General features: G+C 33.0%; 5 protein-coding genes across 6 annotated transcripts; 1 reads left to right on the forward strand and 4 right to left on the reverse strand.

Moving 5' to 3' along the window:
• Positions 1 to 98: 98 nt before the first annotated feature.
• LOC126762234 (myosin-10) lies at positions 99 to 3,260 on the reverse strand. The gene is made up of 7 exons (XM_050478835.1): positions 2,221 to 3,260; positions 1,959 to 2,135; positions 1,729 to 1,879; positions 1,501 to 1,662; positions 1,104 to 1,441; positions 752 to 1,043; positions 99 to 693 (listed from the first exon to the last, which is right to left on the reverse strand). The coding sequence occupies exons 1-7, from the start codon at positions 3,111 to 3,113 to the stop codon at positions 559 to 561; spliced, it is 2,148 nt and encodes a 715-aa protein (XP_050334792.1). The 5' UTR covers positions 3,114 to 3,260; the 3' UTR covers positions 99 to 558.
• Positions 3,261 to 3,732: 472 nt separating this feature from the next.
• Positions 3,733 to 4,700, reverse strand: LOC126762241 (DNA repair protein XRCC4-like). Its single transcript, XM_050478842.1, has one exon. It carries the CDS (start codon positions 4,607 to 4,609, stop codon positions 3,917 to 3,919), a length of 693 nt encoding a protein of 230 aa, XP_050334799.1. The 5' UTR covers positions 4,610 to 4,700; the 3' UTR covers positions 3,733 to 3,916.
• Positions 4,701 to 4,986: 286 nt separating this feature from the next.
• LOC126762235 (TOM1-like protein 2) lies at positions 4,987 to 9,469 on the reverse strand. 2 transcript variants are annotated; one of them, XM_050478836.1, is made up of 9 exons: positions 9,245 to 9,468; positions 7,634 to 8,085; positions 7,499 to 7,573; positions 7,270 to 7,439; positions 6,915 to 7,207; positions 6,775 to 6,853; positions 6,606 to 6,705; positions 6,318 to 6,368; positions 4,987 to 6,145 (listed from the first exon to the last, which is right to left on the reverse strand). In XM_050478836.1, exons 1-9 carry the CDS (start codon positions 9,294 to 9,296, stop codon positions 5,942 to 5,944), a joined length of 1,476 nt encoding a protein of 491 aa, XP_050334793.1. In that variant the 5' UTR covers positions 9,297 to 9,468; the 3' UTR covers positions 4,987 to 5,941. The 2 variants fall into 2 exon arrangements, with proteins under 2 accessions (XP_050334793.1, XP_050334794.1); XM_050478837.1 differs by lacking the exon at positions 6,318 to 6,368 and having other exon boundaries at positions 9,245 to 9,469.
• Positions 9,470 to 9,773: 304 nt separating this feature from the next.
• On the forward strand, positions 9,774 to 11,793 carry LOC126762237 (cytochrome b-c1 complex subunit 2, mitochondrial). Its single transcript, XM_050478839.1, has 6 exons — positions 9,774 to 9,938; positions 10,080 to 10,216; positions 10,272 to 10,575; positions 10,641 to 11,174; positions 11,240 to 11,461; positions 11,519 to 11,793. The coding sequence occupies exons 1-6, from the start codon at positions 9,894 to 9,896 to the stop codon at positions 11,603 to 11,605; spliced, it is 1,329 nt and encodes a 442-aa protein (XP_050334796.1). The 5' UTR covers positions 9,774 to 9,893; the 3' UTR covers positions 11,606 to 11,793.
• LOC126762239 (uncharacterized) lies at positions 11,778 to 13,195 on the reverse strand. The gene is made up of 5 exons (XM_050478841.1): positions 13,017 to 13,195; positions 12,762 to 12,956; positions 12,359 to 12,684; positions 12,193 to 12,294; positions 11,778 to 12,133 (listed from the first exon to the last, which is right to left on the reverse strand). The coding sequence occupies exons 1-5, from the start codon at positions 13,040 to 13,042 to the stop codon at positions 12,075 to 12,077; spliced, it is 708 nt and encodes a 235-aa protein (XP_050334798.1). The 5' UTR covers positions 13,043 to 13,195; the 3' UTR covers positions 11,778 to 12,074.
• Positions 13,196 to 13,482: the final 287 nt, after the last annotated feature.

Below are 13,482 nucleotides of genomic sequence, written 5' to 3' on the forward strand. Positions count from 1 at the left end.
ACATATCGTCCAGATTTGACTATTATAACAAACTGACTTATCAAAATCAAGTTGCACCTGTGCAGGGTATTATAGCTTCGGTGCAGCCGAAGTTTTCGTTTTTTTTCCGGTATTTGGAATTAAAAATTTATTTTTAATTTAAAAAAAATTCTCAAGCCTAAAAAATAGAAAAACAATTAATTTATATAATTTTTTTTTATAAATTATTTGCAACGCTGATCTTTATACATAAATCCAACCAAAATAGAGTGCAACTATTTTTATTTTTTCGCATTGTGACTAAAAATACGCGAGTATAAAACATTAATTAGTAATATTAAGTAATATCATGTTAACTATGTATGTCCAAAAATACTTATTTAGTACAAGTAAATTATGGTGGCAAGGCATTCTTATACAATAAGAAAATTTAAAACAAAACATTTTTTTTATTAAACACATAATTATGCACAAGCTCGTCTAAAGCGCGAATACTGCTACACTTTGTACTTTTTGTATGCATACATTCCAGCATCAAATCCTAACATGCTTGCTGTGGTAAATTTAAATGAAAGACTGTTATCCGCGCCATGGTGGCTTGCAGAAATTCATGTGTTTATCCGATTTGGTATTGGATGTGGATGATTTAGTTTTACTAGCTAAAGCTAGGATTTCATCCAATCTATCAAATTCACTGGGCGATTTGCTCAAAAGCTGCAATCAAAGATAAATTAAATTACGATTATATGCACTTAGAAGGCATTTTACAAACCAATTCAATGTAAGCCTGCAGTCTGTCCATTGGTTCGGGCGAAGACTTTCGCTCATTGATATTATTTAGATTATTCTCTTTGATTTTCAATATACGATCACGCGTTTTATTCTTTTTAGGCGTTCTGTAATTACTATCGTCTTTATTTAGTTCATTCTCATTGTTTGCTGGTGATTCGCAATCTGTATTATTGCTTATTTGTTGTGATTGATTGCTCGGCGATGTCAATATTTCCAATGCCTTTTGCCATTGATCTTCCATGACATCGTGTAACTTTTCCGCGATGACAGCTCTGAAATCAAACAAAATTTTAGTTAATATTATTTGAAGGAACATTTTAAATTGACGCCACCTTTTTGTTTTGTAAGCATTCAGTTTACAGTCCAAGTCTTCTATTTTCTTGGTGGCGTTCGCCAGTTGTATGCGATACAGTTCAACTTCTTCCTTTTGTTTCTCTTGCAGCAAATTCAGCTCCATCTCGTTTTTCTCATTAATTAATTCTATTTGTTTGACGGCGCGTTCAGCGATTAAACGTTCACGTTCACGCGCCTCTATTTTCAGTATTTCCTCATTCTTGTCTAATTGCTGTTGGAATTCCTTCATTTTCTGGTCCACTGCATTTTCTAATTGTTGTTGGTAGTGTGTTTTTAGTGTCTTTTGTTGAAGTTCCATTTTTTTCTTCAAATTTATCTAAGTGTTAAGGATTGTTATGCAACGATTAATTTTTAAATTTAGAAAATATTATTTACCTCGCTCTCTGTAAGCGCCGTTACTTTTTCTTGCAATGCTTTTCGCTGTGTTTCTAATGCGTCTGCGCGGGTTTTTTGTTTTTGTTGAAATTCCTGCAACAATTCCTTTTGATTTCTTAATGTACCGCAGTCCTTTTCTAGTTCATCGCAGCGTGTTTTGAGCTGCAAATTATTGAAATGCAAAGGGTAAATATATGCATATTACTTATTGTCACCCGTTTGTTCTACCTTTTCATTTAGATAATCCACTTTTACTAGTTTATCCTTGAATTTGTTTAACTCATTGATAGCGAATTCTTCCGATCTTTTACAGCCGTGAATTTTTACTTCAAGCTCTTCTATTTGTTGCTTATACATAGTTGTGCACTCGTTCGTTTTTCTAGTTGAAAAACAATAGATAATTGTTATGCGTAATGAATTTACTCAAATCGATTAATATTTTTTTTATAAATTATTACCTGGATGTTGTCGATAATTCATTTTCCAGCTTCTCACTTTTATCCTGAAATTTAGTTACTAAGCTTAAGGCCTGTGCTAATTCCTTTTGCAGTGATTCTAGTTTAGTGCTATACTGAGTATTGTCTGCTTCTAGTTTCGAAACTTTTTCACGTAATTGATTGACTTCCGCATCCAAGCTGTTTAACGAGTATTCATAAAATAAGTTTGAAAAAATATTTTCGAATAATTGGAACAATTCAGCATAAAGGGAGTAGTACTTACGATTTGCATTCTGATTGTGCGTTGCATATTGCTGCATCTTTGGCACGATCCACTTCTATAGCCACCGACAGCCGTTGTTGGTATTCAAGTAAGCGCGTTTGCAAAGAGTGTACCGTTCGTTCAAGATGCTGACGCCGCAATTGTTCTTCTATATACACAGACTGTTGTGGAGCAGCACAAGCAATGGCAGTGCCTTGACCACTTTTGCCCCAGATTTCACTTAAACTTATTAAATTCACATCACCACCCAAATTTGTTTTTACATCGGGATAGGCTTGTTGATATCGATTTTTCATTTGCTGAGGTTTTGCTATTATTGGATTCGGATTATTGACTTCTTGCTGGTACACATTATCCATTTGTTCACGATTTCGATCTCCTAGGAAACTATCAATTTCATTCAAAATGCCGCCAGTATCCTTGTTATAAAGACGTTCAGTGTTTGTATAACATTTAGGTGTGGAATGGACCAGCCCTTCCCTATTATGCCGTGCTGCTTGTGTGCCATTCGATATGGTGGATATGTCTGAAGCGGCTGTAAAACGGCAATCCTTTTCACGTTCCAGCAATTTCAAGCGTGAGTTGATTTCGTTCAACTCCGTATATTTATTCGCAACAAACATTTCCATATTTCGCTGGTCACTTGCGCCATCAATGTTGGTATTCGATTCTGTAAGTGTTGCTTCCATTTCATTTATATTATTTTCTGAGTGATTTAAATGATTTTTGTTCCGAACATATGCATTCATGTAATTGACATCGCATGTAAACGCTGTAGCTGAACTCCTTTTAGGATGTATGATTTGAAACTCTTCCAATTCCTCCGGGGTAGCAGTGGCAAAGTAATTCGGTGGTATTAATAGCAAAATATCAGTATCATCTGAATCACTCATTACACGGCGATACCGCGATGTTTTTATATTTTGTTACAAGTTGAAAAATTATTAAATTAAGTTGCTGAATGCCCAATTGATAAAATAATTGTTTATATTTAATTACAAACTAAACTGAATTTGACATTTTTCATGACAACAATGTGACAACAATGTGGTATCTACTATGCAATTAGCCGCGCAATAATTCACAATCAGACCGGCAGGTGTTTGGAAATACTGGAGCAGGTAAATCAGCATTTGAATTTCTGTATACATTTGCCTAATTGTTGGAATTTAAAATCCAAAAAAGTCATACAATATTTGTTTAAATAAATTTTACTTTAAAAATATTGAACTAACTATTTTTGCCAAAATTTAAATGTACTCCAATAATTACTACTATTGTGAATGGGGTGAAAGGATAACAGATGTTATATTACTTTGGTAAACAAATAATTGCAATTGTTTTCGAATTCCAAAACAAAAGATCCATTTTATTATTTCGTTATCGTTTGCTGAGTAACAGTAAGAAATTGTATATAAATAACTGAAATAGATGAAAGTTCTAAAAATAAACATAAATTTGCATATACTAACATATCCTATATACCTATTGAAATAAAGTTCCAGGTCCAAGAAGGGTTGTAAGCTATTTAAACACACATTGAGGTTTTATTAAATTAATTAAATATTTTTACATTTATATTAAATATACAAGTACAAAGAATAAATTCAAAATAATTAACATATATTTTTTATATATTTTGAAACACACATTCGACTTAAGCTACCTTATTGTACATACTTTATTATAAGTTTTATTATGCTACCGTTGGGGGAGGCGTAAGCCGTTGTGTAGGAGCGTTAAAATCATCGTCACTACTGTCCTGAATATCCATTTGTGCATTACTGTTACTGCTTCCTCCTTTGCTTACCTTTTCTAATTCCATTTCCAACTTGGCGATTTTATTTTTCTTTTCATTTAATATCAGAAGAAATTTTGCAAGCATCTTCTCTTTCCATTCCTCTTTTTCTAGCAACACTTTTTCGACAGCACCGATTGCATTTGATAACGCTTTTTCTATTACCTGATCTTCATTTTTGGACTTTTCATTATTGATTTTTTGTAAGGCAATATCCAGCATATCATAATTTTTATTAGCTTCCTGCAATTGTATTTCCACATACATAATGTGTAAATCTCTGGTCCTATTCACGCGCATTATTTTATTTTCGTGATCCAACTCAATTTCAAAACCATCCAAACCAATATCTGTAGTTAGCACTTTCTTAAGCACATCCAGATATTCGTCCAGCGATATATCAAGTTCCTCTGCAGCCTCCTCGAAATCTTTAGTTTCTATTTTTCCTTCATAACAATGCTGTGTTGACGAGTCCTTTATATATAATTTGACAAGCTTCTTCTGATCCCACTCACTATGTAAATATATGTAGCACTTTTTATCAGATTCCAAATTTTTTAGCAATATCTTTTTCAAGTAAACGGAATCCATTATTTCAAGTAAAAATTTAGGATATTAAAATATTGTGAAATTTTACAGCAAACACAATGTTTCGACAGTTTGGTTGCCAATGTAAATAAATTACAATCAATGAATTTATGGGTTTTGTGCAACTTCTTACTTTTGGTATTATTTATTTAGGGTTGGCTTAAGGTCTATCTTAATTTATAATATGTAATAATATTAGTATATATATTTTATGTAAAAATTTAGAAATATATATATATATATATATATATATACATATAGTATATACCGAAATAAATGCAATTAGAGAGAAAATCGGTTTCTTATGGCATGCATACTTGTAGTGACGATTTTTCGAATTCCCCTTGACGCATGTCTAATGTAAATCAAAACAAACAAAATACTGTATAGTAGTAGTATTTATTATGTTTAAACATTATAGTTTTTTTTCATAAAATGATTGTAAATAAAATTTATAATTATTAAGTTAATATGAATACATAATTTTATCTTTAAATTGCATAAAAACAATTTCAGATGTTTTTTGTTTTTTTTTTTTACTGAAAACCAGCAAATGCACTAATTTTTTTCTTTCGTTTTTGAAATCACCATTAGCCAATACATTATGTGCATATATGTATATAAATGTATGAATATTTTAATATGTATGTGTTTTTGTATATGTATGTACATCAAAGCATAATAATATATAAGCAAATAATATGGATATTAATTACAATTGGTATTAACTGAATTATATAACAAAACTTAAAATATACACAAAAAATTACTAGAAAATGTTAACAATCAAAGACATGCAATGCACGCAAATATGGTAAGGAAATAATACATTTAGTCTTTATCGAATTACAGAACTTTCAACTCAATACATTTACATAAATATATGTATATATGTATGTATGTATGTACAAAAGTTAAACAGTTAAACAGATTCAACTTTGAGCTTTGGTCAATATGTATGTGTAGGTGAGTGTGTTTTTGTTGATACACATGTAAATATATTTATATAAAAAAGTACTGGACACATATTACCAGCATGAACAATGAATGCAACAACTGAATTCATTCAATAATTTTTTTTAGGGGTTTCATGATGAGCGCGCAGCCTCAATGCCTAAATTTATGTGCATGTGCAGGAAAAAAAAATATGCCATACATTTAGCTGCAATACAATACTTATATAGTAAATAACATATTGGGAAACATAATTTGCCAACTCTAACGTTATTTTAAATTATAATAAATACAATTTAGTTTCTTGCATTTTACTAATGCTAGCTATAGACATTTAAAAAATGGTTATGTTTTATGTGCGCGATTATCGAAGTTGCATCCTCATAGAAGTAGCAAATCATCATCACCAGGTTTTTTAGTCGACGATTTCTTTTGATTATCTGCACCAGCGTTGCTAGTGACGCTGCTATTCGTATTGGCAGCCGCTATATTGGGAAGATTTTCGGCAGCTGCTGCACGCTCCTCCAAGAATTTATCGAATTCGGTACTAGTTAGGGTTTCCTCAAAGCCTTCAGCGCCTTCCTTCTGCAATTTTGACTTGTTAATAGGGATTTCATAAACTCAAATGTGTATGCATGGTTTGCTTGTATATATATATTAATAACGTATAAATGTGTATAAATATGCATGCCCTAGTGTTTGTAGCTTAAATTTATTTAATAAACATAAAATAAATGGGTTTAACCTGATTACTTACAGAACTGCCTAACCATGCCTCCATTTCATCAACTTCGTTTTCTCTTGCCGGCTTTGTTTACGAAACACGAAATATTTTTTTTTGTTTTGAATACACAACCGAAAAATATGACAAAACAAAGAATATAATTTTTAATACAACACCAAAGCAATTGAAATGAAAAAATATGGTAACGAAAAATTTGTATAATACAGTAAAATATATAAAGACAGATGTAAGCAGATGTTTAATATCATTAAGAATACCTACAACTACTGATTAAGGGAGTGTGTTAAAATGTGTACTCACTTTGCTAACAACAGCAGTTTCCTTGGTGCGCTTGAATGGCAAATTGACGCTGCCTGCTGCCGCATCTACAGTGGGAATGTCTTTTAGCAGATCATTTTTACTACGAACAGACAAAAGAGACACAAATTGTTTTATAAAGCACGTGTATCAATAAATAATTTTTTTATACTTATTAGTGTCGGTCCGTGATTGCGCCAACATATCGAACTCATCAATATCTTTGTTTAACGGCTTAGCTGGGTTGGTACCTAAAAGTTAAATACTTTTTTTAGCGAAATAAGCTAAAAAAATAATAAAACATGTACTTACTCATGGCGCTGAATGTATTTGATAATTTCTCAGCACGCGCATCCAGATCTATTAGACGTGAATCATTTGGTATTGCACTAGCTTGTGAGGCACTAGTTGTGGGTGGTGGCACGCCAATAGCAGCACCCAAAATGGCCGAAGGCGAAGTTGCGCTACTGCTGGTTCGATTCTTTTCATATCGTTGATGGCGTAAGAATAAATTGTTCAATTCATCGTTAAGACGTAGCAACTCAGCGGTGAGCTCATCGTCATTGATGCGTCCGATTAAATCGACGATTCTGGCCTGCATTTCTCTGCAAATAATTTACTTTAGATACATTTTTTCTTATTTAATATTTTTGTAGTTGCTACATACTTGCACGTAGCTGTCAATTCCGTGAGTAGAGCATAGTCGTCTGGATCCTCCTGCCCTGGTTTTAATTCGGTCAACATTTCGCCCAACACTGACATATTATGTGCAACCACTTCCAATTCAGATTGTAGTTTGGTTGTTTGTTCTGCGCTTAAAACGGTGGGTCCATTATTCTAAAAAGTAAATACTTATATAAAAATTTTGTTTTGTAAATATATTTTATGCAACTTACATGGGGCGCCATGGGTATAGCGTGTTGTGGTGAAATTGTCTGTTGAACAACCTGTGGCGGTGGCTCAGGTACACTCTGTAAATAAAAGCAACGAATTATGAAATAGTTTATTGCCTTCAAATGAGCGCTACTTACACGCTGTGGTGTGTAAATGGGTGCTAAATGTTCTATATCTGTCTGCGGAAACTCAATACCCTTATTTTTCAACTCCATGTACATTTGCGTAACACCATTCAAATCCGGTTGATTCTTAAAAGCATCTGCCCAAATTTGTATTAAACTTAATACTTTTTCTTGCATCACCGCTGGCGGATCATTTTTTGGGCCAATTAATTTGATTAGCTCTTGAATGAAGTCCTTTTGAGCAACTAACACATGAAATGCTTTGCCGCAATTTTTTACGCATGTCTCGAGAACGGTCAAGGTATACATAATAACCTGATTATCTTTGCCGGCATTTTGTGACAGTCTTTTGCGTATGGCTTTCATGGCGTCACGTGCCGTGTCCGAAGATTCGTTAATCATGTCGCATATTTCCATATTCAAGGCCCAATTCTCGGATGCCAAAGAACTGTCAGTAGCTTGCTCTAGAAAGAACAAAAAGCCAATTATCAGACATTAGTTTGAATTTTGTATTATGGAATAAAAAATGCTAAAATTCATTACAATAGTGTTAAACATATTGGCAAATAATCTGATTAACCGCTAAATGTGAGTTTTGAATATTATTATTTACACAAAATTAGCACATTAGTGCGATATTTTTTTGAGTAAAAGTACATATTAGAAATAAGACGGGCTTTTAAATTTATAATGGTTTTTATAGTTATATATCAATGATTAAATGCATGAAATACACATATGCTTTATAAAGGTAAATAACAGTTAAAGAATATCTGTATAAATAAATTTAGGTAAGTATGTGCCTCAAAAGTATTTATAAGAAAAGCATTTGCCATATCTGTTATTATATTACTTGCTTATCTACAAAATACTTTGTGGAAGACACATTAAATTAGAGTTAATAAATGTGTTTTTGTATTGCTTTAACAGACAAAAGTCTTTGTCCAGAAAGTTGCTTCTAATGGTTGCAAAAATTAAAATTATTTCAAAACATATAAAACACATATTTTTTTTTATTTCCACACTATGAATTGCAGTTAGTTGGATTCAGATAGGTCTTGTTAATCGCATATCATGTGTCATATCAGCATAACAAGCTAATCTTTAGTATATTTATAAACATATGTATATACGTTAATAATATATTAAAAAAAAATTACAATAACAAATTGTGTATATGGTAGATAACGTCGGTTAAAGGGTTCCCTTGCTCACCGCAAGTGCAATGGCGTGAGTCAACAATATTGAAATTCATTTCGAACACACACAGGTTATAGGTGCATATACCAAAATGAATGTATGAATTGTACATTTGTGCAACGCAATATTGCGAATTAGGCATTTAAATAAAACAAATACTATAGTATATAACCAAAGACAAGTTGTTGCTATATATTTTCGCAAGCTTTGATGCACTATTTCTAACTTAGTATTAGAGTATACACATACATATAAACATATGTATGCCGACTAGTATTGTGAAAAGTCAATTATCGTATCTATTACAAATATTACTAATACCTATTGCTCAACAAAATATGTACTTTTTGTTTATACTCTTGTAAATATGTAAATTTGTGGACTTTTTTGTAAAACATCACCAATTTCTTATAATTTAATTACCTATTCGTTGCCCAATTGGAGTTGAGAATGGATTGTTGAAGAATGATGCCATTTTTGTTGATTTCTTTCACTATAAGATCTTAATTCTTTTTCAATAAATATCGTAGACAAATAAGTGTTTAATATTAGTTATTTAACTTCGTTTTTGTAAAAACATTAAACAGCACAAAACACAATTCACTAGTTTTTCTATACTTCTTTACCAGTTGTACATTTCATAATGACGTTTGTAAAATGACAAATGAATTATTTGTTTTTGTTTGTTTTCTACGACGATATTGCCATTTCATTTTATAAACATATATTGGTTAAGAAAAAGTAATTTTTGAATTATTAATTATTGACAGCAAATGTTATAAATTTTAATGCAAAACATTTATATAGGCTGTTAGATAAAATTATATTAAAATTATATGATATAATTTTAACTGGTTGGAATAGTTAAATTTATGCCTGTGACATGTTGTGAAATGTCAATACTTCTTTTGCATAGTTTGGCATCACCCATATTTATACTTTTGGCAGCACTTACAGAGTCTTTGCTGTCAAGTGTAGTGTGAGGACTGGGCCGAATAAGAAAATTTCTTCAATTCCGATATTTTTTGGATTTAATCCTTTGCCTTACAAATAAACGAATATATTCGAAAAAATGGCATGCAACGCAAATAAAGCGCCTTTCCTCCGTTCGATTGCAGTAAGTTGATATATTAGAGTCTTTTTAAAAGTTTGATAACCCAAAACTCCGTGAACCGTGGTTACGTAAAACAATTTTCGCGACATACTTATCTGTCATTTAGCAAAAACTAATAGTTTTTATTTATTCTGACTTTTAAAGAAACGCGGTTTGGCAAGTCAGTGTCCACGCCCCTTGGGCCAAGCAGCTGAAGTCCAATCAACTGTATTGAATAATAAATTAGTGGTCGCCACTGCCGAAGCTTCCCTGCCAATTACGCGTGTTTCCATTGTTTTACGGTGAGTAAATCCTTTACAAATGGAAACTTTTCACTTACTGCGTGATTATTTTTAGTGCTGGATCTCGCAATGAAAGCTACGAAAACCAAGGAGCTGCACATTTGTTACGCATCGCTGCTAATTTGTCCACCAAGAACTCTACTGCTTTTGCAATAACTCGTAATATCCAACAAGTTGGCGGTAGTTTGAGTGCATCTAATGATCGTGAATTGGTTACTTACACCGTTGAAACTACAGCCAATCAAATCGAGACAGGATTGCGTTATTTACAAGACCTTGTACAACCAGCTTTCAAGCCATGGGAGCTTGTTGACAATGTTCCACTTTTACGCACTCAGGTGTCCTCTGTTTCACCACAGGTAATATATAAATAGTTTTTGAATTGCATAAATTATAATTGAAATCATTTGCAATCTTCATAAAGGAGCGTGCTGTAGAATTGTTGCACAAGGCCGCTTTTCGTTCTGGTTTAGGTAATTCGATCTACATCCCAAAACATCAAATTGGTAAATTGTCGAGCGAGTCGCTGCTCCACTACGTTGCAAACACCTTCACACCCAGCCGCTGCGCTGTTGTTGGAGTTGGCATTGACCAAAACACCCTGTCAGGTTTTGCCCAGAACCTTGAATTGGCCTCAGGATCTGGAAAATCTAACTCCACTTCTTACTATGGTGGCGATGCACGCAAGGATACAGCAGGTACTGTTGCCCATGTCGCTGTTGCTGGACAAGGTGGTTCTCTGCTCAACCAAAAGGAGGCTTTGGCATTTGCCGTTTTGAAGCAGGCCGTAGGATCTGGCGCTGCCACTAAGCGGGGCAATATTAATGGCACCTTTGGCAAAGCATTGCAAAGTGCTGTAACCGATGCATCCGTTTCATACAAGACCATTAATGCTGCATATGAGGATGCTGGTCTGTTCGGCTTTTTGGTTTCTACCGATGGACAAAACATTGGCAAGGTAAATCGTTATCGCAACAAATGTTGTGTAATCAATTACTTATTTAAATATATTTTGTGAACTAGGCTGTTGATGCGTTGACGCGTGCCTTGAAATCGGGCTCAGTCTCTTCTAATGATGTTAACCGTGGCAAGGCTTTGCTTAAAGCTGCTATTTTGGAGGGCTACTCCACAGATAGCTCTTTGATCAATGTCATTGGTGTCCAAGCTGCACATCTGAAACAAGTACAAAGCATCGACTCCTTGTTGTCTGCTGTCGATGGTGTCACACAGCAAGAAGTGCAAGAGGTATTTATTTTACACGCCCGATATGAATTAATAAAATACAACCTTTATTTTTTTTAGGCTGCCAAGAAAGCTGGCTCATCCAAGTTGTCCGTTGCCGCTGTTGGAAACCTAGCCAATGTACCATATGCGTCAGATCTAGCTTAATTGTAAATTTCATGAATTATTGATATATATTATTAAACATACCAAATGAGAACTTGGATAAAATATGTTTTGATCTTCAACCAAATCGATTTAATAGTGAAAATTAGTCACTCTAAAGTGTAATAAGCTGAATGTAATAAGGGTATTGTTGAAGTGATACACATTAAAAATATAAGAGGATCAAAAAATCTGTGTTTTATTTACGAAACTTTTTATGTTGATACAAACTTATTTTTAAGACGCAAATAAATGGCGAATGCCATACAAATTTTTTAAGGTTTTGTTCGGTGAAGATACCCTACAAGTTTATCGTGTTATTCACGCTTTGGTAAAAGAGACTTTCCAATCATTGCAAATGCGAATCGCCAACAATTATTTACAATATTTTAAATACACTTTCTTATGTTCCGTTAATACCGTTGTAAAATTATATGAAAAAATATACACCAATTCCGTAGACACCCACATTTTAAATAACTGCTACAATAACAATGGCAACAAATAAAATGATGATAACTAGCCAGTAACCTATGAAAAAAAAATAATAAATTGTGTTGTTAATAAAAATATTCGCACTTTTTACATACCCCATGTACTATCCCTTCGATTTATGTCGCCAATATTTCCTGTTTCGACATGTACACGAGCGTCAACTCTGTCCATAGTATCGGCCAAATTATCCAATATATCTAAAATGTTTAGACTACAATTTACAAATACTCGTATATTTACAATATACATTTCGCCACCTACCATTTTGATTTTCGACTTCTTGTCCCAACTGTGAAGCGAGACTTCGTTGTCTCGATATTGTCTGAGATAAAACTTCCAAGCCGCGGTTTTGTCGCTCTAATATATCGATTTGACGGTTCTTTAAGGTGTTTACATCATTGGCATTTTCTGCGGGGCTTGTGCTTCCATTAGAACTTTCAGGTCTATTGTTCAAATAATTGGGCGGTTGAGCAAACAATTCCGCACGCTCTCCACGCGTATCCTGCGTTATCTTTCGGTTCACTTGCGCCAATTGATTTCGAAGGGCTTCCACTTGTTGCTTTCTATGGTAGAGCTCATCGGGTTCTCTATATTGGGACAGAATAATGTTTATAGTAGAACACTTTAAATAATACAATTGGAGAATAATTAAAACAAACTGTACATGGATCCCGCGCCTTCTAAAAGTTTAAGCTTCTGAATAAGCTCCTTGACTTCACCTTCGAACTGCTTTAGCTCAGTTTGTATGGCAGTTGTGAGACGATTATATTCGAAAGAATTTTTTTGACGCTTTTCACGTATTTCCAATTTTTGTATAATATTCTGATTAAGTGTTGAGCATGCCTCGCATTCTCTTGACCTGTAGAGTTATTAATGAGTCTTTAGTAAACAGTATTGCGCCTTAAAACCCCTAATTTACCATGAGTCAACATCCAACAGAGACATATTTTTATATTAAACACAAAGTAAGGCAAAATAAAGGTACGTATATAGCACTTTCGTAGATTACAAAAATAAAATCTGGAATGTTGTTAATTATTTTAACGTTTTATTAAATTATAAAAACAAATAAACTTGTTCCGAAATGTTTATCACTTTAATGGCTGAACATATGATCCAGTGTCGTTAAAGTATAATCGATAACAGATGATTTTATCGATATTTAAAATATATATTTCAAACATTTAAAAAAAATTGCAGTAATTTAAATCAATATGGATTAAAAAACTATTTGAGTATATAAATAATAATACACACATATTTTGCTACTTTTTATATAAAATATTAGGTTTTTACAAATTCAAGTTAAATATATTTTAACCTTATTACCATTTGTCAACGAACAGACCCATTAATTCCGATTGGACATTTGTGGCAGCACTTAT

The sequence above is a fragment of the Bactrocera neohumeralis genome, chromosome 6 (genome assembly GCF_024586455.1).
Source record: "Bactrocera neohumeralis isolate Rockhampton chromosome 6, APGP_CSIRO_Bneo_wtdbg2-racon-allhic-juicebox.fasta_v2, whole genome shotgun sequence".
Lineage (NCBI taxonomy): Eukaryota > Metazoa > Arthropoda > Insecta > Diptera > Tephritidae > Bactrocera > Bactrocera neohumeralis.

What these genes read in the sequence shown, in the direction of transcription:
- LOC126762234 (XM_050478835.1), bottom strand. Translation starts at nt 3,113, where the DNA reads ATGAGTGATTCAGATGATACTGATATTTTGCTATTAATACCACCGAAT. An exon ending in TGGATTATCTAAATGAAAAG is followed by an intron (nt 1,663 to 1,728) that starts GTAGAACAAACG and finishes AATAATTTGCAG; the next exon opens with CTCAAAACACGCTGCGATGA. An exon ending in CGGCGCTTACAGAGAGCGAG is followed by an intron (nt 1,442 to 1,500) that starts GTAAATAATATT and finishes CTTAACACTTAG; the next exon opens with ATAAATTTGAAGAAAAAAAT.
- LOC126762241 (XM_050478842.1), bottom strand. Translation starts at nt 4,609, where the DNA reads ATGGATTCCGTTTACTTGAAAAAGATATTGCTAAAAAATTTGGAATCT.
- LOC126762235 (XM_050478836.1), bottom strand. Translation starts at nt 9,296, where the DNA reads ATGGCATCATTCTTCAACAATCCATTCTCAACTCCAATTGGGCAACGA. An exon ending in CCATTTACACACCACAGCGT is followed by an intron (nt 7,574 to 7,633) that starts GTAAGTAGCGCT and finishes TTTTATTTACAG; the next exon opens with AGTGTACCTGAGCCACCGCC. An exon ending in AAATACATTCAGCGCCATGA is followed by an intron (nt 6,854 to 6,914) that starts GTAAGTACATGT and finishes TTTAACTTTTAG; the next exon opens with GTACCAACCCAGCTAAGCCG.
- LOC126762237 (XM_050478839.1), top strand. Translation starts at nt 9,894, where the DNA reads ATGGCATGCAACGCAAATAAAGCGCCTTTCCTCCGTTCGATTGCA. An exon ending in TGTCCTCTGTTTCACCACAG is followed by an intron (nt 10,576 to 10,640) that starts GTAATATATAAA and finishes ATCTTCATAAAG; the next exon opens with GAGCGTGCTGTAGAATTGTT. An exon ending in CACAGCAAGAAGTGCAAGAG is followed by an intron (nt 11,462 to 11,518) that starts GTATTTATTTTA and finishes TATTTTTTTTAG; the next exon opens with GCTGCCAAGAAAGCTGGCTC.
- LOC126762239 (XM_050478841.1), bottom strand. Translation starts at nt 13,042, where the DNA reads ATGTCTCTGTTGGATGTTGACTCATG. An exon ending in CTGTTGGATGTTGACTCATG is followed by an intron (nt 12,957 to 13,016) that starts GTAAATTAGGGG and finishes ATAACTCTACAG; the next exon opens with GTCAAGAGAATGCGAGGCAT. An exon ending in TCGAAGGGATAGTACATGGG is followed by an intron (nt 12,134 to 12,192) that starts GTATGTAAAAAG and finishes TTTTTTTCATAG; the next exon opens with GTTACTGGCTAGTTATCATC.